The sequence below is a fragment of the Monodelphis domestica genome, chromosome 6 (genome assembly GCF_027887165.1).
Source record: "Monodelphis domestica isolate mMonDom1 chromosome 6, mMonDom1.pri, whole genome shotgun sequence".
Lineage (NCBI taxonomy): Eukaryota > Metazoa > Chordata > Mammalia > Didelphimorphia > Didelphidae > Monodelphis > Monodelphis domestica.
Genome location: NC_077232.1, coordinates 127215654 through 127240134, shown reverse-complemented (window position 1 = coordinate 127240134; position 24481 = coordinate 127215654). Strand labels below are relative to the sequence as shown.

At 38.1% G+C, this 24481-nt stretch overlaps 1 protein-coding gene across 1 annotated transcript in view; it reads right to left on the bottom strand.

The window, feature by feature from the left end:
• Positions 1-117: 117 nt before the first annotated feature.
• KLB (klotho beta) overlaps positions 118-24481 on the bottom strand; it is a 37691-nt gene continuing 13327 nt past the window's right edge. Inside the window, 4 exon segments of the mRNA XM_003341430.3 lie at positions 118-5098; positions 5598-6741; positions 11804-12072; positions 14307-14814. Coding sequence (XP_003341478.2) covers positions 4701-5098; positions 5598-6741; positions 11804-12072; positions 14307-14814 — 2319 coding nt within the window. The 3' untranslated portion in view covers positions 118-4700.

Sequence of the window (24481 nt, the reverse complement as noted above, 5' to 3'; positions counted from 1 at the left end):
TGTGCAGACAGTCCTTCAAATGCTAATAGACCACATGATTCCATCTCAACTCTTGTCTCTTCAAAAGGGAAAAAGCAAGATTTTTGAGGTTATACTGAGTCAAGCCTGGTCAAAGGGTTGGGTATAAGTAATGTACATAATTTATTTAGAATAAATTACACCAAAATTAAGCACATTTATTAACAATGCACATGCTTCCCCCCTAACCCCCACAAGTTGTATCGTATAGCACTTCAGCGTATTTACACAACTCCTGTTGGTACGAAATCATAGGGTCACAATTGAATGCACAAAATGTAAACATAAAAGTTCATTTCAAAAGGATATGATGTTGCATGTTTATAGCAAAGAGCTTACAAAAATAACTGCAGAAAGACCATTTTTCTCATCTGCTAAATGAAGTTGCTGCTTGGACCAGATGACCTAATTACCCTTTCAGCCCCTCATAAAGGTCCCATGATCCTCTATTATTGCCTACCTTTCCAAATACTGCATACTGCTGATCAGAGTCTTGTAATGTTTAATGGTTTTATAATAAACTGATATATTCTGATGGGTAATATTGATCATGACTCAGAAAGTTTTGAGCCAATGACTTGCAAGATAGTGACTGAAATTGGCAAGAATAAGTGGCTAATTAAATACTGGTACAAACAAAAAAAAATTACTGACCCCTTTTTTTCCATTCACAATAAAATAATAAGCTTTAAAGTAAAAATTTTAACAAGCAAATGTTATGTTCAAAATAGTTAAGTTGTATTATGAACTTAGACACAAGATATGCTAAAAGATGTGCATAAACTTTAAAATTAATGGTGAAAATTATAATTCTGAACCTTTGTATTGCTAGCAATTTAAATAGCCAAAAGAATAAAAGCTTTAGGGCAGGTACTATGTCACTTTGGAATTTGTAACCCTAACCCCTAGAATGGTCCCTAGCAGAGTGGCACTGAATAGATGAATACATGCTTGTTGAATAATATTTGCTTTTCCACACCTATTAGTAATAACATTTGACAACCTGAGATTTCTTACAGAAAATATACTTGAACTCTAGGTAGGGCTGTGTCCCAGTTGCATAAACTACCAGTTAAAAAGCAAAAACTACGTTAACTGCTTCTTGCTTCTACATGGATTCACAAAAAGGTGCTCATAATGTATTTGTTGAGTGAGTGATTCATGAAGACAGGAACTTTTATGTGTATTCCTCACTGGGCCCTCACCTCACATATATTGGTCATATATTACTTTGATTCTCTAGGCCTGTTTCCTTTGCTTTAATGTGGGAGTTGAACTAGATCTCTGAGGGCCCTTTTTCTAGTCTAAATCAAAAATCCTATGAAATGATCTCCAAAGGTTCCTTTTAGTCATCATCCTATAATTATGCATTTATTGAATAAATATTTATTAAATGTAAATTGCTGCCTAGAAGACTGGATGATGTAGTAGAAAGGCCAGGATTTGAAGTCAGAGGACATAAGTCCCTATTATCTACTAATATCTCTGTTTACATCTGATAATCTTATCTAAAAAAATGTGAATTGGACCAGAAGATGTCTAAAGTTAATTGTAGCTTTAAATCTATAATCCTGTAACTTAAAAACAAGATTAATTCTTTTTGTCCTGAATTGAATTGACCGGTTGTTTTCAATGCTCTAAACAGTCAGCCTCAGACCTTTGGGCTCTAGGGAGAAAATACAAAAATGATTTACCATCTTTTCTGTCCACAAAAGAGAAGTTAGCAGAACATTCTGTATATATGAATTATCCTTGACTCACTTTTAGGCAGCAGCTATAGAAAAATGAGACTATTTTGAATGAATTTGACCAGTTAGCTTTTAAAAGTTAATTTTCTTTCAATTACCCACTTGTTTGAGAGGGCCAACAATTTTGATTATGTAAACTGGTAACTTAATGGTAACTTAAATGATCTTAATTGAATTCCATAATTACTGTGTTTTTGAGGTAGGTAGAGTTCAATCCTGGCTTTACAAGATAATTTCCTGCTAAGAACCTTTAAACAGGAGTGCTTTTCTAGGCCTAAGAGGAGAGAAAAAAATGGTCTGTGATCTTGGATGGGGAAAAAAATTTACATCTTTATTTTCATTAACTTATAACTGAAATTTTGCTAACAAATGATGATGGTATTAGCAGTACCTGTGACTTTGTCACTAATATAAATCACAAATATTTTCTTCTCATTACAGATGTTGCAAATAATCCTAAAATATTGTTTATGCTCATCATTACTACAAATTTACTGTTTATTTTGCCCTTTTAAATGTCTTGTTAAGGGGGCAGCTGGGTGGCTCAGTGAATTGAGAGTCAGGCCTAGAGACAGGCGGTCTTAGGTTCAAATTTGGCCTCAGACACTTCCCAGTTGTGTGACCCTGGGTAAGTCACTTAACCCCCATTGCCTAACCCTTACCACTCTTCTGCTTTGGAGTCAATATTGACTCCAAGATGGAAGGTAAGGGTTTAAAAAAATAAATAAATGTCTTGTTATATGATAAATTTATAAAGGAGCTCATGTATCACAAATTTATTTTTTAAATATTTTGGCAACATTTTAATATAGTTGGTTTCCTTTGTAATCCCATATATTTTCTTTTATTCATTTAAATTTCCATTTTGTTAATTAAGATTTATAATTTTATTTTATGCATTTAAATTGTTCTGAGGAGTCTAGAAGTTTTACCTGACTTCCCAAGGAGTTAGACACAAGTTTAAAAACTGATGTAGCAAAATTGTCAACTACCAGTAGACTGTACCAGTGCCCCTATAGAGAGGTGGTGTTTGTTGACTAAAACAAAAAGTCAGTATTTTTGTGATGTAAACATATAGGAAGGAATTCTGGGGGGTGGCATAAAGTCAAGGTTTCTGTTAATTTTGCCTCAGATTTTAAAAATATGATCTTTTATTTTTAGAGGTTCCTTTAGAATGTGTTCCTTTTTCAAACAAAGTTCAAATATAGAACCTCCCTGATTTTACATATCAAGAGGTGAACTTTGAGAAGAATAAGGTTTTAAGTCAAACCACAGGTTCAAACCTTTGATAGTTTTATCTACATTTTTAATTACCCAGCAAGAATAACTGTTTGCTAAACTGAGCTTCTGTTCTTTGGGTCTACACCTGTGAAGAGGCTGCATTTGAACATTGCATTAGAAGTAGTATGTCAGGAAAAAAAAAAAGGTCATTTGATAATCTGGACTTATTTAGGGCTAATCTAGATGGTTTTTAAAAACACTTTATGTTTGGTGTTTTTAACTTTTCAAAGTACTTTTTAATCTATTATCATTTCTCAATTTGGAAAGATTGGTAAGGTAGAGATTATTATCATTTGTCAATGGAAGAAATTAAGGTGCTTGCCTAAGGTACTGGAGCTCTGGGACATGAACCCAGGTTGCCCCACTCCTAATCCTGTGATCTCATATATAATCAAATATTCCATTACATAGTTTATATTTTGTAGTCAGTGTCCACATAAATATAATAAATGGGGGATTTTGCAAGATTCAGATAAATGACATTTTCTTGGGGGATTTTTCCCCAGTGGGAAAGACTATGGGAAGGGAGTGTTTAGTTTTGGCCATATTTGGAAAGAGAATTGGTAAAGAAAGGAAACAGAGATGGTGAAAGGAATACCTTGAGACACTGCTATATTAGAAATGGGTAAAGGAACTGAGGATGCTTTACCTAAAAAAGATTTAGGGTAGACCAGATAGCTTTCTTCAAGTATTTGAAGAGCTCTCAAGTGGAAGAGAAATGAGATTTGTTTGTCTCCAGAAAACAGCTAGAAACAAATTTCAGCTTAGCTTCATACAGGGAGAAACCTCATAATTAGAGCTATTCAAGAAGGCCCCTAGGTGGCTCAGTAGATTGAGAGCCAGGCCTAGAGGTCCTAGGTTCAAATTTGACCTCAAAACACTTCTAATTGTGTCATCCTGGGCAAGTCACTTAATCCCCATTGCCTAGCCCTTACCACTCTTCTGCCTTAGAACCAATACACAGTATTGACTCCAAGACAGAAAGCGAGGGTTAAAAAAAAATTCGAGCTCTTAAAAAATGGAATGGGTAGCCTCAAAAGGTAGATTATTCCTTGCTTAGGCTTTTCGAGCAATAACTGGATAACAACTGGTTCTGATGTAGTTAGATAGATAATGGACAAGGTGACTTCTGAGGTCACTTCCAGTTCTGAGAAGCTGTGACTAAGATTTTAACCTGTGACTAGCCAGAGAAAAGCTTGTGTTCCTCTGACATGCAGAGAAAGTACTTTGTGAGAAGTGAGTTTTATAAATGGGACATATATCTTCTGGGTAGAATTGAAACAAGAAGCTAATTTTGTGTTTTAAATGTTCTACTTATATTATGACCACCAATCCTTATCTATACATGTAAGTATAGAGGGACCAAAAGGAACTTGTTAGACTTTACAAGACAGCAAGTTACAGAGCACTTCTTGCACCTTTATGTTTGCTTAAATAAGGATTTTATCTTCAAACCCCCACCACTGATTTGTTGATATCCGCTCCTAAGGGAAAATTAATATGGGCATTCTGCAAAGCCATGGTCATTCCCTTGGTTACAAACAGTATCCCAGCATTTCTTCTTTCATTCCTTTGTTTGCTGTAACCTTAGAAGAGGGAAAGCGGAGTGAACTTATTCATTGCTTGCTGAAGGCAGAGGGAAATGACATCAGTTTAGCTGAGGACACTCTTATGACCTTTCTTCAGTGGAATCGAAATGTGTTGTTGCAAGTTCTTTGCCTTATGATATTTTTTTCTCTTCCTCTTGTGGAAAATAGTAACTGCTAAAAGAAGGACTAGGGTGGAAAAGAGGCAACAACCAAAGAATATAAGTGGTTTCTTTTTGTCAAGAAATAAGCAGAAATTGCACTGTTTATCATGGTGACTCTCCCCACATCCAAAACTGGAATGCTCAGAAGGGAAGCCCCTGCTGCTGATCAAATTGTTGTAAAACTGTATTGAGGACTTTGCTTTTAAATCAGATGTGAAGAATCCAAATCTGGGTTTAGATTTTTCTTCTGTCAACTTAAATGCATAATAGCCTTTGACCTTGACTTTATCAATTAGGTAAGCTGAAAAAGAGAGATTGGAATTCGAATTAGTAAACCATAACACTTTTTATCAAACGTATTCAATACATGTCATACCTGTCCTGTTAAATTATGAAGCTCAGTTGGGAGAGCATTTGTTAAATTCTTATTGTATGAAAGGCATTGGGCTAGGCCATAGAAATACAAAGAAAAAATGAAAAATGGCCGCAGCCTCAAGGAGCCACATTCTACCATGGGATAGCATCTCTTTTCCTTGATACTCTCTTTTTTGGGGACACCACTCTCCTGGTTCACCTCCTACCTATCTGCCAAATCCTTTTCAGAATTTTTTGCTGGGTCCTTCCAGACCCTCTAAATCTTACTTGCTAAGTCATTTATATTCTGGTGGGTCTATGATTTCTTACAACTATATTCTTTTTTCCCCCTACTCTGTCTTTTATCCACCAGTGTCTAAGAATATCATCCTTCACTAAATCTAATTCTAAACATTTTGCATCCTCCCCTAGTCATATGGGATTACCTTTTAAAGCTTCCTGGGTGTATTTTTCTAAGTAGTACTTTCGGAGTTCATCATTTTCCAGGGATTGGTCATCAATCCCATTGGATGTGATATAGACATCTACATCACCATAATTTTTCTGGATCCAGTTGAGAATCTTTCGCTCTCCCCATGGCATCACTGCCAGCCGGGTTGGAGAGCTCAGGCAGGTGACATCCTGCAGAAATTGGATATCCCGGTCAAAGTCATACTGACTACCATTCTGCTGCTCATGGATGACAAGTCTGGTGGTAAAGTGATTTAGGGCATAGAAGTCAGCAGAACCTTTGATAAGCTTCCTTTCCTCCTTCGTGAAACGTGGCAGCACAGAACTGGAGAGCCCTTGCTTGTTCTTGAAGGCAATATACTCCTTCATTGCTTCTGGGTAGTCCCCAGTTTTGAAAATGGGTTCTGAAAACCAGGCAATTTCAAACTGGAGAAATCGCTCCGCCGCTTTCAAATGGGAGTCAGCATAAGGATTGGCAGGTTCAGCCCAGTCTGCGTGCAGAGACAGAGAGACTGCCCCATGCTGAGAAGGTCTATACCGGCTATCGTAGACATGCCAGACTAGGGCATGGGCAATCAGCAAATTGTGAGCTGCCCTGTATGTATCGTTGCTGCTCGCCTTGTAGATGTCACTCAGTCTGTTGGGTTCATTGATAGTGATCCAGAGCTTTACCAAATCTCCAAGTTCCTGAAAACACAGATTTGCATAGTCCCGAAAAGCATGAACAGTTGACTGGTTTAGCCATCCTCCATTCTGGAGCAAAGGTGCAGGTAGGCCTAAGTATGCATGAGTTGGGTAGTATAAGGTGACCATTGATGAGATGTTGAGTTTCAGCACCTCACTGATCACACATTTATAATACCTAAGAACTTGTTGGTTAATTTTAGAGAGGTCTCCATTGGGCAGAATTAAGGACCAGTCTAGGGCAAACCTGTAGTGGGTGATTTTCATTCTTGCCAACAATTTAAGTTGTTTTTTGATGCTGACAAAATCTGTGCATTGAGCAGCTCTTGTTTTCATTGTCACCCCTTTTACTGGGAGGAGCTGTCCATTGCCAGAGATGTTCCATGAGTATAAGTGAGGATCATTAAATTGTGGTGAAGAAGCTACTGACTCAGCCTGTAAAATGCAAGAAATACATTCAGATACATTCCATTTTCAGATGTGCAAAGAGGTCTTCTATAACCCTAGAAGGAAAAGTCCATGACTTTTTGTGTGTGTCTAATTGAAACCTAAGAAGAAATGTACAATGTTTATCTTGAACTATATTCTCAGGCTTTTCATCCCCAGGAGAACTACTAAAAATGAACCTAAGTTCTTGACATTTTCTTTTTTTTCTCATTAAAAATTAATAAAAGTCCCCATCTTCTCACCTCCTAACTTAAGAGAAAGGAAAAAAACACCCCAAAACTTTTGTAACAACTATGCATAGTCGAGCAAAACAAACTCTTTCACTGGCCATGTCCAAAAATGCATATGTATACTCAGTATCCATCACCTTTATTTCAAGAGATGGATAGCATGATCCTAAACTTCCCTAAGAAAACTAGAAAATGTGGACATGGAACCACTCCCTAGATCTGATTAGGCAAACCAACTGCTGTTCCCCCCAAAATCAAGTAACTTCCCAGCCTTCTGCTTCCTCATTCTCTAATGTCTCTCCATTTTCATGTACCTCATTTTAAGCCTTTGTTGGTGTGACCCAGGCTAAGACAAAATCAAGCATTTGGCTTCTGGCCCTGATTTAAAAGTTGGCATTAACTTTATTTTTTTAAAGAACATCTAACTCTAGAAAGCTACCATAGGGTGAGAATGTGAAATTGATTAATGATAAAGGATTCGACATAGGTGAAGGGTTGTGAAGAGGCTTCAATGAGCAGTTGTGGATAATGATGGCACAGTGGATACACTGCTGATTTCAAATCAGGAACACAAGTTCAGATTCTGCCAGGAACCTTTACTTGCTATACTGCCCTGATTAAGTCACTTAACCTCACCTTTAGTTTCCTCCTTTGTAAAATGTAGAAAATAATAGTATCTTTTTTACAGGATTGTTATTGGGAATTAAAAGAGATGATAATCATGTAAAAATGCTTTATAAACCTTTAAGCCCTATATGAATTTTAACTATTATTATGATTACATAGTACTATGGACTAACGAAATAGTAAAAACATTATGACATCCTAGCAGTCTTTGTTTTACTTAAATCAATCTTTCTTGAATAAAAGATTTAATTAATTTCAGAGAGAGTCTAGATTCCTTAATACTGACCTAATACTTTTATGACATCTAGTAGAAATGTCTTCGTTTAATTTGATGAAGAAAAGTATCTCTTTGGTTATCTTTGACCTGGATTGAAAGATACGAGTAATTGGTTCCTGGAAGTTATTTCTCTTCTGTGTCAGCAGAAGAATAATGTGTTAACATTATTATTGCTGTTCTTTAAGTAAATCAGAAAACACAAAAGTTAAACTATGTACCTTCTTTTAACTTTGCTGCAGAATTTTGTCTTTTGTTTTAGTTATTACAAAAGATAGGAAATTGTTTGGAATTATTAGCAGAGGAAACTTTGGCGTCTCAGAAATGTTTATGGGGCTAGGGTTAGGAACTGAACTTGTGATTTCATTGATCTAGGGAACTCCCTGGATGAGGAAATTCCCTCTAGCAGGTTCGCCATCTAAAGTCTTAGAAAATTACCTAGGACATTGAACCAGATTCTAGGTTTTCCTGACTCCACAACAGCTTCATTCATTAAGCCACTTTGTCTTTAATATGTGTATATTATCTTTGACACACTTTGGCTAAAACGGAGTACAGTTTTTCTTCCACAGGGGAAATCAGTAGAGGCAGAACTCCAAAGAGAATGATAAAAGCCTTTTTTCAGCTCCTCCCTTTAAAGTAAACTTAAATCTTTCTGCCCATCTTGTCCCCACAACCAATAGAAACAGGAAGTTATAATCACATCTCTACAATCAAGACACCTGCACCTATTGCTGGCAGGCCACCCTCATCACTTCCTAGACACACGTCATCAGGCAAAGGAAAACTTGTCTGGGTCTCAGGACCCCATCAACCCCTTGCTAGTCTGAAACTTTTTTGGGTGTAAAAGCTACTGCTTGTGCTCCGAGATCTAAATGAACAAAAACCAACAGAAGATGGCTTAAGAAAAACATTTCCCAAATAGGAAAGAATTCTTTATCTGTTGAAAAACTCCCCCCCCCCACATGTGGAATCAAATGTACCTAAATCAAATGATAATTAACTCTTCAGTAAATATTACCCCCCCCATACCTCACATGTCATCTTCCATAGTCTAATTACAAAATTGCACGTTTGCCATCTGTCAAATAATTATCTAGGACATTAAACTCTAAGAATATTGATTATCTATGTATACATTAGCCTAAATCTGTGTGTACATAACTAACTAAATTTCTAGCCTGGTTAATGGCCAGGTTTGATGCTGTTTGAAAGTTTATGGAATCATAATATTAGAAACAGGTCACTAGAGTTCATCTTACCCGTCCTCATACAACCCCCACCTTTAAACTACCCTAAGGAAAGAATGTTTCTTTGGCTGTTAGAGATCTTCAAAGATTATCATTTGACCATTTGAGGAGATAGTAAGTATATTTAGTTAGTTATGGGATTCAGCACAAAATTGAAGGAAATGCATACCAATCCCGATTTCATCTGCAAACTTGGCAGGGTCTAGAGAAATGAGAGAAGGATCTAGAGCAGATGTCATATTCATCTTCCTAAAACACTGTTTTCATTAAGTCTCTAGTTCAAACATTTTTAGGAACTCTTCAATACAAGATAAATTCAGATTTCCTTAGAATGTCACTGTGTGGCATTCCTCCACAACCTGACCCCAGATCAAACTACAAACTCATCTATTGCTTCCTTTCATGAACCCTGCATCGTAGCCAGACTGGCCTATTATTATCTACCAAGCATTCTTGGCTTCATGCTATGACCTTTCCCTAGAATATTCTCCTTCCTTCAGATTCTATCCATCCTTCAGACTTCAGATCATATCCCCCAATTTCCACAAACCCTTACCCAATCAATCCAGACCCGAGTTAATGATTCTCCTCCAAGTTCCCTTATTATCCATACTTCTTAATTGCCTTTTATGGTATACAACTCAACCTAATTAATGAATTTCCCCTGTGTGACCTCTAGGTTCCTTCCCATTAAATTATAAGTTCCTTGAGTTCATTTCTCTGGAGGTGGATACCATTCTTTGTCATAAGTTCTTAGTGTTACACGGTTGTTCGTTGTACAGTATTGCTGTTACACTATGTATGTTGTTCTTGAGGTTCTGCTTATTTTGCTCTGCAATCAGTTCATGTAGATCTTTCCAGCTTTTTCTGAAATCACCTTGCTTAGCACAATAGTATTACATCACCAACATATACCACAGCTTGTTCAGCCATTCCCCAACTGATAGTTATCTCCTCAATTTCCAATTCTTTGCGACCACAAAGAATGCAGCTATGAATCTTTTTGTACAAATGGATGCTTTCCCCTTTTAAAAAAATCTCTTTAGTATGCAGACCCAGTAGTGGTATTATAGGCTCAAAGGGTTTGCACCATTTTATAGCCCTTTGGGACATAGTTCCAAATTGCCTTCCAGAATGGTTGGATCAGTTACAATGACTGATTGACAGACAACAGAATGTCTGGGGTGAAAAAGCTTTATTGAGGTAAGTGAAATAATCATAGGATCATTGCTCATAGCTTTAGAGCTTGCAGAGACTCTGAGACCATCATTTTATAGATGAAGTAACAGGCTCAGGTAGTTTAAATGAACTGCTCAGGGTCACACTGGTGTTAAACATCATGGATTTTAGACTTCAAATGAACCAAGTCAACTGTGATTCTTCAGAACAACTTAGAACTCAAGTAGAAATGGAGACCACTACTTTGTACAAAAGGATTCCTGAAGGTTCATATTGACTTAGTTTTAAAGTATACTAATTTGTATTTTTACATATTTTATCAAATAATTTCCCAATTATATTTTAATTTAATTCAATCCCCTCTCAAGGCCACATGTAATCCAGGGCTTTTAACACCTCTGCTTTAGAAGAAGACTTTTGGAGGTTGAAGGATAGGAAAAAGCAACATTGGGCTTTTAATAATGTGATTTTAGGCGTCCACTAAAGAATAGCCAGGCATTCCTAATATTTTTCCAGAAAAGGCTTTATGTCAATATTCTAAGACAGAGTTTGTATCTTTGGAAAGCCTGGAAATGTGATTTCCTTTCTTGTCAATTTTTTTAATGATTCACTTGGAAAACATGTGGACCTTAGATGAACAAAACTGGCTTCTGACATTTGCTGTAACTTAATTCTTCCAAATCTCTGTCTACCTGTCTGTTTGTCCTCTGTCCCTGTATGTCTGTCTCTCTTATTTTTCCCCATCAGCAGAATGAAATCTTTATAAACTGACTTCAGATTGGATGTGAACTGGATATCTGTCTAGAGCTATTTTGCCCCAGAAGGATTTATACTGATACAATGAGTGTTTTGTTTCTTCTTTTAATAGCTATCTAGCCAGAGCTAAAACTGAGGTCCATGAATAGTGGAGAACAAAGAAGCCTATATGAGCTGGTCCTAATAAACACCCAAAACACTTCACTTGCTGTGGTTAGTGACCATAGTACAAAGCACTGAAATGCTTGAGCCTTGAAGGTCAACACCTAGGTTTAAAAGGCAAAAAGGGCTCTCCAAGTTTGGGTTTTAAAAGAATGAAAAAATCATTCATTTCACCATCTAACCCCTTCAATTCTGCATCAGGTTATCATTGCATGTTATTTGCTGTCATCTCAGATAACTGACATATTTCTATCATTTTGCTATGTTCTTAGCTGACATTTTTACCTCATTTTAATGTTTTTGCCTTAATCTCATTAGATTCTCACCACTTCTTACCACCAATAATGCAGATATCCTCACCTTCATTTTAGGGATACAGAAATTTGAGTCTCAGAGAACTTATGTGCCCCACTCATGGTCACACAGCAGTAAAGATGAGGATATGTTGAGTCCAGTTTATTATTCTCTACACCGCATTGCCTACCCTGGACCCAGTGAACAACATCAAATAGCACATTTGTTGCTTATTCCATTTTGCAGTTAGCCTGTCTCCTTTATTGATGGCAACTTACCTTCAGAACAGATTCAGTAATACCCCAGGAAAAATCGCACGGAAACTGACCCTGCACTTCAGGCGTGGACTCTTTTAAGATGAATCCATTCTCTTTTATGATTTGTTTGTAGTAATGTGCAGAAGACTTAGGTTTTCTTTCTTTCTGTTTGCTACTGAAATCCACATAAAATAATCCCCGTCTGGTGGTATAAGCATCTTGCCATTCAAAGCCATCTAGCAGAGACCAAGCTGTGTAACCAAACACCCTTATTTTATCAAATTTTATTGCTGCAGAGGAAAAAAAAAAGAAATTGCAATTCATTTGAGTGCCCTCAAATCAGTCATTAAACATGTATTAAAGGACAAATGTGTGGGCAAAAAATAGTCCTTCCTCTCAAGGAGGTTATACTCTAGTAAAGGAGATAACATGCAAACAACTATAGAAATATATTGTTTTTAGGGTAAATTGAAGATAATCAACAGAGGGAAGGCATTAATCAGCTTTAAAGGTCTCACACCTGTCTAAGATATAAAAATTAGTTAACAGAACCCATTATGCTGTCTGGGTAGTACATACTATAAAATTACCTAATTTCAGAGCAATAAAAAAGGACAATTCTTTTTGTCTTTTGGTGCCAAAAGGGTACATTATCCTTAGGATATGGATATGCACCTCCATAAAAGAAACAGAGTCCAAATGCAGATCAAAACATATCATTCTTCACTTTATTTCCTTTGTGAATTTTTCTCTAGTATCAGCAATATGTGTCTTGTTTCATAGCATGATGTACATGGAAATGTGTATTATATGATAATATATGTACAACCTTTATCATATTACCAGCCTCCTTGGGGAAGGGGAAAGGAGGGGAGGGGGAAAAAAATAATGAGACAGATTTTTAGCCATAGCTAATCTATGTGAAAATTTCTTTCTGGATAAGCATACTTATATTTTATTATATATTCTTAATAAATTACATGTATATTATTATGTCACATATGATATATATGTAAATAGTAACTCAAAAACAAAACAAAAAATACTTTTCCAACTAAGGGTTTTTAGTCTTTCCCTGTCACCCATAGCTGGCAACAATCTCTGCTTACCTGATCATCTAGTTCTTTGCATCACTTTTATGAGTTTAATATGTACTATTTTGTATTACCGTATAATTAATTATCAGAATATCTTATTTCCCATACTACATCATAAGCTTCTTAATGACAGGGAGTGGATTATATCTACATATCTTCCTCTAATACCTGTCAGTGAATTGATTATAGTAGGTATTTAATAAATGTTTGTTGAATGAATATGGTTTGCCTATGAATTTAGGGGGCATGTTTTCTTATATATATTTTTTTTTCAAGCATTTGTTTTTGACTAAAAATTTCCCCTTATAAGTGTCAGTTGTCATCTTATCAACAACAAAAAAAAGAACAAGGATGAGAAAGAAGGGCAGTAGTATAATAGAAAAGCTTTTGACTTGAGTTCTAGTCCCCAAGCCTGCTTCTTATAACCAAGAACAAGTCATTTAATCTCTGTGGATCTCATTTATAAAGTTAGGAGGTTAAGTTATCTGGTTCATAAGATTCCCTCCAGTGCTAAAATGCTATGATTCATCAACATTAATAGGTTGGGTAAGAATGAAATATTATTATTATCCAGATCTGTGATGTAGCTGTTAAAGCTCCCATTAGCAATATAGACAGGTAAAAGTTCAGTACATCTTAAACTCAGAACATCACTTGGAGGCACTGAGCTTAAATTTAGATTTGCCTCTTAAATGATACAGCCAGTATATGTGAGAGGTAGCTAGGTGGCTCAGTAGATTGAGAATCAAGCCAAAAGAAGGAAGGTCCTTGGTTCAAATTTGACTTCATCCACTTCCTAGCTGTGTGACCTCGGACAAGTCACTTAATCTGTATTGCTTAGCCCTTATCACTTTTCTGCCTTCTATCCCATTATTGTAGTAAAAAACCTGTAGATGTCACTGTATACATGATGGAAGGGGAATGAGAAGTCAAATATTAAGTCAAATAATTAATTAAAACTTCCAACCATTATGTTTGTTTCTCTAAAATTATTTCCAGCTTATACATAACTCTTTGCCTCTTATTTCCACCATTACACTGTAAGCTCCTCAAGAGCAGGGATTGCTTTTTCTTTCTTTTTTTTTTATCCTCAGCATTTGGCACTGCACCTGTGACATATTTATTAATACACAATTAATTAATTAATATCAGTAATTAATAAATGCCAAATAATATTTATTGATATAAGTATTAATGTGCAAGAGGACACTGTCTATAGGCTAGGGATATGGAAACAAATTTTGTTCACAATATTATGAGACAGTAGATTTTTTAAAGTCATAGTATATTAAAAACAGCTTTTCAACATCAAATTTACTGTCACTTTGAAAAAAAAAAAGTATCCCCCTCTCTTCTCCTGCCCCCAAAGTACTTTCGGTACTCATGAGATTCACATTTAAGAAATTTTAGGCAGATGTTCAACTAACCTTGAAGAACCTTATTGAGGAAATTCTTCATCATGTAGATGGCTGTTGTGTCTTCCGTTGTCACGTGATTGTCTGTGAACCAGCCGTTCTCCGTTATGAGGATCTTCGGGTTGTCATATTCCAGTTTAATCCACTTTAGGACTTCTCTTAAATCGAGCGATATGTTTTGCCCCATTTTGGATACGGTGCTCGTAGGTTTGAAATTATTAGGTCCAAAGGAAAAGGCAAAGAAATCCGCCGTGCCCCTCACCTGGGATTTCTCAGCATCAGAGAAATGAGGGAGAAGAGAGACTGATTCCTTCATGACTTCTGGATAGTCCCCATCCCCATGGATAGGGTTGGCAAACCATCCCAGCACAGAAGTCATGGATTTGTGGCACTTGAGAACATCCAGGCTGTTTTCTGATTTGTTTGGTACGATCCAGTGGGATCCCAAGGTGATCGATAACCAGCCTCTCTGATGCGGCCGAAAGTTTGTATTGTAGTTGTGCCAGACTTTGGCGTGTGCCTGATAAGGAGAAAGTATTATTAGTACTTCTTGTATCACTACGTCAATAAAATTGTGTATGGAATGCCCCTTCGTTGGCTGTATTAATGATAGGGGATGGGGATGAGATTATCAGGGGGAATCCTGCTCCAGCCACACGGAACCTCCAACCAAAGGGTACAACAACCCCTGCTGCCTCCCCTGGAGCTCGAAGAGTGAACGTGAATCCTATTTAAGGAAAGAACTGTATAAGGATATTCTTGTTGCCTCCATGATCAAGCAATCACTAAACTTTTATTTGTTAGGTATCCACTACTGTGCCATTATTATCCCTATTTTACAGTGGAGGAAACTGAGGCACAGGTAAAGAACTTGCGTAGGGTCACACAGCTAGCGAGTGTCTGAGGTTAGATTTTAATTCAGATCTTCCCAACCCCAGACCCAGGACTTTATCCATTCTGCCACCTGACCCAGAAAAGTATATTGAAGAGAGGTGCAAAATAAATACATAAAGATTTACTGGTTAGGTGCAAAGTAGTTGGGAACTGGAGGGGGATGGAACCAATGACAGGGAGATCAGGAAAGGCCTCTTAAAGAAGATGGAACCAAAGCAGAGCCTTGAAACGAGATGGATTAGGTAGCACAGTGGATGGAGGGCCAGGCCTGGAGTCTAGAGGGTTCAAATCTAGCCTCAGACACTTCCTAGCTGTGTGGCCATGGGAAAGTCATTTAACTCCAAATGCCTACCCCTTACCACTCTTCTCTCTTAGAATCAGTATCAATTCCAAGACTGAAGTAAAGGTTTTTTGAAAGGAAGGAAGGCCCTGAACAACTTGGAGGAACCCACGAGGAAAACCACTATCCACGTCCAGAAGAAAAACAACTGCTTGATTACATGGGTCGAAGGGATATAGTTGGGGATGGAGACTCTAAATGAACATCCTAGTGCAAACACCAACAACATGGAAATGGGTTCTGATCAAGGACACAAGTAATACCCGATGAAATTGCATGTCAGCTGCGGGGAAGGGGAGGGAAGGGAGGGAAATAATGTGATTATTGTAACCAAGGAATAATGTTCTAAATTGACTAAATAAACTAATTCAAATGGGAAAAAATAAAGGAAGGAAGGAAGGAGAGATGGAATGGGATGCTTGAGGAGCAACAAGAAGGCCACCATTCTTTGTTATATGCTGTGTCCCCTTTTAAGGGAGCATCTTTGAGGATTAAGATTAGAGTTAGGGTTAGAAGTGGAATGGGGGGGGGGGGGGGGCAGCTGGGTTGCTCAGTAGATTGAGAGCCAGGCAGTGAGATGAGGTCCTGGGTAAAAATTTGACCTCAGACACTTCCTAGCTGTGTGACCCTGGGCAAGTCACTCAACCCCCATTGCCTAGCCCTTACCACTCTTCTGCCTAGGAACCAATACACACTATTGATTCCCAAACAAAAGGCAAGGGTTTAAAAAAAAAAGAAATGGAATGGGAGATTAGAAGCAGAATTAAGGTTAGGTTAGAGTCAGGATGGAGCCCTGCTGAATAACACCAGCCAGAGTTATTTTGCCTCAGTTTATAGAGGTCCCCTCTTTACATAATTTGGAAAAGGAATGCTCAGAGTAACTTTCTTCCTTTTGGCTACAAAAACTCATTCTCTATTTGGGGTAGAAGAAAGTCAAGTTCACAAAGCAGTAAAGTATTCAAGTAAAAAAAAGTGGGACAAATGTATGGTACAGATAAGTGGTGGTGTGGGCAGTGGAGAAGGAGAGAAATTATTAAATGAAATTATCATGAAAAGCTTCATGAAGGAGATGGCTTACCATGGACTACTAGGAAGAATTTTAGAATTCTCATAATGCCTTAAAGCATTATACTAGGCAGTGGGCAACTAGGTGGCTCATTAGATTGGAGCCTGGCCTAGAGATGGGAAATCCTGGATTCAAATGTAGCCTCAGGGCAACTCCCCCCCCCCCCCCCAAAATATGAAAGGCAAGTGTAGCCTTAGATACTTCCTAGCTGTGTGACCCTGGGCAAGTCACTTAACCCTCATTGCCTAGCCCTTACTCCTCTTTTGTCTTGGAATCAATACTTAGTTTTGATTCTAAGAGAGAAGATAACAGTTTTGTTTTGTTTTGTTTTAACAGTTTTTTTTTTAAAACCCTTATCTTCTGTCTTGGAATCAATACTGTATACTGGTCCTAAGGCAGAAGTGACTTGCCCAGGGTCATGTGGCTGGGAAGTGTCTGAGTCCATATTTGAACCTATGGACTAGAGGCAGTCTCCCGTCTCTAGGCCTGACTCTCAATCCACTAAGCTACCCAGGTGCCCCCAGGAGTTTTTAAAAGAAAAAAAAATTATACAGAAGTTTCCTTTTGTTGTTATTCCAACTTCCAGCCTGAGATCCTGAGTTCTTAGGACTAGTTTTGGAGTTTATCATGGGAAATTATCTCTGTATATCTCTATCTGCCTCTCCTACACAGCCCATGTACATACAGACCCACAGGATCCCCCCCCCCCCATACACACATAAGTCAGATTCCCAAACCACCCCCACCACCCCCATATTGAGAACATGATTCTTCCGAAAGCTGCCCTACTGATGCTAATAAGAATACAAGAAGACCTCGATTTGTCTTTATTTTAATCAGCTTCTGTCTTCAGCACACCTGGGTGACCTTTTTTTTTTTTAACTGTTACTGTTTTTGGCCACAGTAAAGCTAACAATACTTAGTCACCTGAACAATGCAATCTGCTATCTCTGGAGAAGTCTGCCAAAGTTACTAAGCTTCCAAGGCAGACCAGAGTTTTCAGCCTGAAATCCAAACAGCGTTATATATTTAAAAATTAAGCTGGCTTCAAATCGGACCATCGCCAGGCTTCAGAACCTGCCTTTTCTCTGTTCCTAAATCAGAGCCTCTAACCCCTGACCGGCTCATCCTCGCGCCCCAAGGGGAGACCGTGCCAATTCCTCCCCCATTCCTACCGCAGGACGGGTTTCCATCTCTGCTCTGAATTCTGTTCTTAGCTAGCGATTTGGCTTGACATGTCAACGCTGAGCTATGCAACAAAAGCTAGGGGAGAACCCTGGTTTCCCTGGGGCACGGGAGGGCTGAAGACCCAGCAAGCATTTACTTAATAAGCCCAGGACACCTCCCAGGCAGCTTTCTAAGAAAATCGCATGTCGGGTGTGTGCAGGTCCCCTTCTCAGGGTGACCTTGATGTGTCTTTCGCCCTCTTGGTCATCTGGGGAGGCTATCGCCCTATCTAAGGTCATCTTTACTTTGGATCTCTCTATTCACATGCACAGAAGGGGGAAGGGCGGGAAGCACCCTCCTGGACCTTTATAGTATTTGCTAAATAACTAGGTGAAAGTATCGCGGAGAGATAACGAGTTTCACATTTATTTTTAAATCAAGCAGTAACACCTATTGGCTGCCTCTCGTCTGTAGCTCCTCAGGTGGTCTACAGGGAAAATGAAGGGCTCTGAGGAAGTGGGACTCTTTCATGAGATTTTCATGATCATTTCCCCCCCACTCCGCCCCCCCCCAAGGTTACCATTTCTCTTGTACAAGGCCGTCCACCTTTGGAATGATTGATTTAAGTTAGTTCAACCTTTGTTCCTTGGATTCAATAGCTTAAAGGGGAAGTTAGCAGGCTTTTTTTTTTTTTAAGTAGGCTGTCAGGTGCTGTGTCATAAGGGAGAGGACAGTGGGTTCATTTCTCATCCTGTTCTTTCCTAGTCCAACATGGCAGCCCTCTTTGATGTCGCTGTTTGCTTCATGATCAGAGGAGTCTTATGGGAGATGGAGAGAGCAAATCAGGTAGCCAACCTAACTAAAATCAGAAGCGGAAAAACGATGAACAATAGGAAGAAATAAGAACAATTGATTTAAAAGGGAGGGCTGTGGATGGGATAAACTTAACACTAATGAATATGTATAAATCTGACTTGGGCATATTTATTGTGATCCCAGCCTGGCCATCTTATTACCTGTGAGACCTTTGACAAATCATTTAACCTTGGGAAAACTCAATTTCCTCATATGAGGGGGTTAGACCAGATGACTTGTAAGGTCCCTTGCAGCTTTTAATTTATGATTTATAAACTCAAAGGTTAAAATGTTTGAAAGTGTCCCCAATCTTTAGTCAAAAGTAAAAATCTCCAAGTCGGTTAATTATTTGGTCTTGTACAGTATTTTCTTAGAAATAATTGCATTTAGTGTTGGACTTCTCTACTAGCAGCAATGCAATGATCCAGAACAATTCAGAGGGACTTATGAGAAAGAACACTGTCCATATCCAGAGAAAGAACTGTGGGAGCAGAAACACAGAAGAAAAACAAGTGCTTGATTACATGGGTCGATGGGGATATGATTGGGGATGTAGACTCTAAATGATCATGCTAGTGCAAATATTAATAATATGGAAACAGGGCTTGATCAATGACACATGTAAAACCCAGTGGATTGTGTGTCAGCTACCGGAGGGGATTGGGTGGAGGGGAGAGAAAGAATATGAATCTTGTAACCATGGGAAAATACTCTAAATTAACTAATTAAATAAAAATTTCCCCCCCCAAAAGAAAGAAAGAAAGAAAAAAAGAAAGAAAAAAAAGAAAGAAAGGAAGAAAGAAAGAATCACATTTAGAGTATAATAATATTTAACTTGTTTTGGGGGTCGATTGGTTCTCATAGGGATTAAATACCAATTCCTATGAGGGTCAGGATTCTGTCTTATTTTCCCGACAATATCTAGCATACTGTAGTACATGTTGTAGGAGAGGGAGAAGGACTGGATCTGTGATTTCACTGGTATAGAGAACTTCTTGGTAAGGTAACTCCCTCTACCAAAGCAGGTCAGCACTTTCTCTGCAATTTAAAGTCTTAGATAGTTGCCTAGAGAGTATGAAGAGATTAAGTGATTTTCCCAGATGTGTCAGAGGAGGTACAGGACTTAAGGGTGTTGATTAATTCACTGATTGATTTGTTGAGTGAGTGAATGAACAAATGAATTCATATGGGAGATTTACTTTGATATAGTTTCCTTCCTCTGGTAAACAGAGCAGGTATGATGCCTGGAAAACAAAGCCAGTGGCATGAAAATAGTTTTGCTCTTTATTGCGCTTCTAAACCTTTTGGGTTTAAAAAAAAAAAGATTAAGCAACTTTCCAGGGAAAAAATAAAGAATTTGATGTATGTTAAATGAATTATTTACAACATTCCATCTTCTCTTCTGATCTTTGTGAATAAAACTGTCAAAGCTGTAATAAACTTGAGCCTACTGCATTCTGTTTTGCCTGTCTTACTTAACATCATTATATTTGCATATTTGCGTGTAACAACATAGCAAAATCATTTTTTAATCAATTTTTAACCCAGCATCTCAAAACTCTTCCCCAGAGCAGCCAAGTCTGGGCTTAGACAGCTAGGTGCACAACATTTGGCATGTTGGCTTTCTAAGGTGTTGTTGCCTCCAGATCCCCATTTGTTTCTGCACATCCTGTCATACATTCCTTCTGGAAAAAGACATTCGATTTTTCATGATGCCAGATGCTGTAATGGTGGAAATTTAGGGGAGATGGGAGAGGTTATAATATTGTAATGGTTAAGAATGTGGCTACAGGATTTATGTAATATTAAACAATGGCCGCCAAGGAATTTACTTATGAAATTCCTAAAAATGAAACACTCAAGTCAGAATGAAGTTTATGGAGGTTTAATTACACTGGGAGTAGGGAAAAGGATAGGGAGAGAAGGAGAGAAGAGAAAAAGGGAAAGGGGCTACTCAACCTCTGACCAAGGCAGAGGGAGTTTTAGGCCCAAAGGCCCAGGTGGAAAGAGTCAGTCCTTAACTCACGTGACCGATCTGAAGGAAAGCTGTCTGCGGGCGTCCTCCCTCTCCAAGCTCCTAACACCAACTCCTCCTAACACCAACTCGCGTCTCCCTCTCCCCACAGGAAGTGAGCGAATTCCAGAGGCTGTTCCCTACCTCACTTCCTGTGTCTCACAAAATCCAATGGTTGGCTCTAGCTTGGCTTAGGACAGCCCAGGTGGGCAGTTAGTTATTTCTGATTTGTCATTGACTAGCACATGCCCGTGTAGTGTGGGTGTGCACAATTTTGGGTGCTAGACCAAGATGGAGACTTTTTAAAATTCACAATCCCCCCTGATGATGATTGGGAGACTAGTCTCCCCAATTGATCACTAAACATAAGCATACTACACCCCAAAAATTTCTAACTGTAAGTATATACAAAAATTTTTTTTCACTAAGAGGAAAATTATAATAGTTGTAAATATGGGAAATAGAGGAGAGAGAAAGACAGCAAACCAATGTTTTGCTGGGCGCATTGACAAAAGCCAATTAGGGGGCAGTCCCCTTTGGCATAAGAGTGTACATCCCACCAGAGTCGCCACGAGTTGGTGTTAGGAGGAGTTGGTGTTAGGAGCTTGGAGAGGGAGGACGCCCGCAGACAGCTTTCCTTCAGATCGGTCACGTGAGTTAAGGACTGACTCTTTCCACCTGGGCCTTTGGGCCTAAAACTCCCTCTGCCTTGGTCAGAGGTTGAGTAGCCCCTTTCCCTTTTTCTCTTCTCTCCTTCTCTCCCTATCCTTTTCCCTACTCCCAGTGTGATTAAACCTCCATAAACTTCATTCTGACTTGAGTGTTTCATTTTTAGGAATTTCATAAGTAAATTCCTTGGCGGCCATTGTTTAATATTACATAAATCCTGTAGCCACATTCTTAACCATTACAATATTATAACCTCTCCCATCTCCCCTAAATTTCCACCATTACAATGCCATAGTAAACTCATGCTAACTCATTCTTGACTTATATCCAATACAATAAACTATATTTGGAATAGATGGACAATGAAGTCAGTCACAAAAATGAAATTAACTGTCACCAAAGGAGCAAACCAAAATAATTTCATTTACTTTGACATAATAATGATAGGGTTAGAGTGGGCATGAAAACTTTAGCAATATTTTTGTTTTGTTTTGTTTTTTACTTTGCCTCATTGAGGTTTGAACTCACTGAGTTTTTTTTTTTTTTTAATTTTAGCTGCTAGAGTTACACACTTTTTATTCTTCATTGGAGTTGCTTCATAGTCTTTTGATTCATTTTTTTTTCCTCACTGGTTCAGCAGTTCTGAACATAATCTAGACTCATATTTAATTGCAATTGCTGATGGACTAAATGCCACCCTGGAATAGTTATTGTTAGTTGCTAAATCCATATAGATTGTGTGAATACTGTTGCCTTAAAAGTTTTTGTGACCTTGAAACTGCCTTCTTTCTCAGAAAGAGTTCTAACTAGTAATTGTTAAGGGAGGCAAAAATTGGCAAAGGGGGAAAGAGGAGGCAAATAACCCTGGACTTTTGGAAAATGGAGGCAGAGTCCTTGGGAGTAGCCTAAGGCTGCTATTGAAGAGACTTTCTTTGAAGGGAGGGAAGAGACAGAATTTCTGCCAGCACACACCAACTTTCTCCCTATAAATGGTTTTCTTGAGTCACAAGGGAGAGAGGTGCATTTGTACTGAAAAGGGGGCAGGTAGTCAATAAACATTTATAAAGTGCCTACTGTGTATCATACCCCATGTTAATTGCTGAGGATATAAAGAAAGTTAAAAGATAGTCCAAGCCCTCAGGAAGCTTGCATTCTGATGGAGGAGTCAACCTAAAGACAACCATGGAGGACCAAATCAATTAACTTTTTTTTTTTAAACCCTTACCTTCCATCTTGGAATCAATACTGTGCATTGGTTCCAAGGCCAAAGAGTGGTAAGGGCTACGCAATGGGGGTTGAGTGACTTGCCTGGGGTCACAAGGCTGGGAAGTGTCTGAGGTCAAATTTGAACCCAGGACCTCCCATCTCTGGGCCTGGACCTCAATCTACTGAGCTACCCAGCTGCCCCCTCAATTCACTTTATTAATGATAAAGGAATACTTTACTGATTAGTTGAAGGTCTCTGGAGATGAGATGAGACATTTTGTTATTTTAATGGATTCATTCCTTTTCATTCCATTTGATTCTTATTCATATTCTCCCATTAATCTTTCCTCAAAGAGTCTAGCTCAACCCTAGGGATGTTGTGAGGCTCAAATGAAATAATTGGTATAAAGCACTTTGCAAACCTTAAAGTGCTATAGAAATACCAATTATTATTATTTATTGCACCTCCAATCTTGTGATGACTTTATTCCCTGAATCTTCTATTGTATTCCTGCTAAACTTAAGCTATGCTTATAGGTCAAGTCAGAGGTATTTTAGTAAATGTTAATCAACTGAGCTATCTGAGGAGGTGGGGAAGAGTTATATACATATACTTTTGATTTTTAAAAAATCTTTACTTTCTGCCTTAGAAGTGATACTACGTATGGATTCCAAAGGCAGAAGAGCAATAAGGGCCAGTCAATAGGGCTTAAATGATTTGCTCAGGGTCACACAGCTAGGAAGGATCTGAAACTAAATTTGAACCCAGGACCTTCCCTTTCCAGGCCTGGCTTTCTATTCACTGAGGCACTACCTGGCCCTTATGCATATACTTTTAAGTTTAATTTTCACTATTGGCACTTTTTGAAATCTATACAATAAACAACATAATAAATCAAGCCCTGATTTGCATCTTACAGATTTCTGAAGCATAAATGCTTAGATTGAATTCTAGAATCAGATTATGGCTGGCTCCAGTAGACCCCTGATGATAGTCATAGTTATTCAGCCATTCTCAACCAATAAATCCCCATCTTCAAGACTGCTAACCCTGGGAAGGAGGCCAGAACAATAAGCACGACCACAGAGGAAAGGCTTTTTGCAGTCATTTCCTTCAGTGTAGCAAGAAAATATCTGTGGCAGAGTATTAGTCTGGCTTCAGGATAACCGAAGAGAAGAGGATTGCCAACAGGGTGGAAGTATGAAGAAGATGAAGGAGTGAAGAGTTTCACTGAAGGTTCAAAGGATGGAAAGACTACCTAGGATGGAGGAAGAAGCATCACCAGATATCAGGCCTCATACAATTTGCTATGCCTCTATTCGCAGAACCCAGTCAAAATGTTAATTCAGTGAATTAATTTATTTTAACCTTTTTCTTTCTTCGTGTCAATTCTAAGACAGAAGAACAGCAAGGGCTAGACAAGACTTGCTGTGTTAAGTGACTTACGCAGCTAGGAAGTATATGAAATTAGATTTGAATCCAGGTCCTCCCAAGTCTAGGCCTAGTGCTCTATATGCTCAATATGTTAAATTTTAAAAAAGTATATATTCCATTAGATAGAATACATTTCTTCATATCGGTACTTTTATTTTGAACATTCTAAATTCATGTTTTCTATTCACTAAATATATAATTATAATTTTTAGCTTTATTATGTATTTTTCCCACTGTTTGATGCCACTTAGTCATCTTATTCCTCATTTTCCTACAAATCTGTTTTCAAATTATGCTTTGAAATATATTGCCTATCGTTTGTAAAGATTAAAATTTATGGAATATGGGGAGACTGAGGCAGGTAGAAATTAGTTTCTCTCTGCAAGGAGTATTATATTTTTTAGAGGTTTATTAAAGGTTAAAGATTAAGAATATACAAGTAAGAAACATGTGCCTAGGCCAGAGGCCTAGACAAAATAACCTCACATCATGGAAGAGACGCCTCTGCTCCAAAACCGGCAGTCCAAAAAAAACCAAGCCC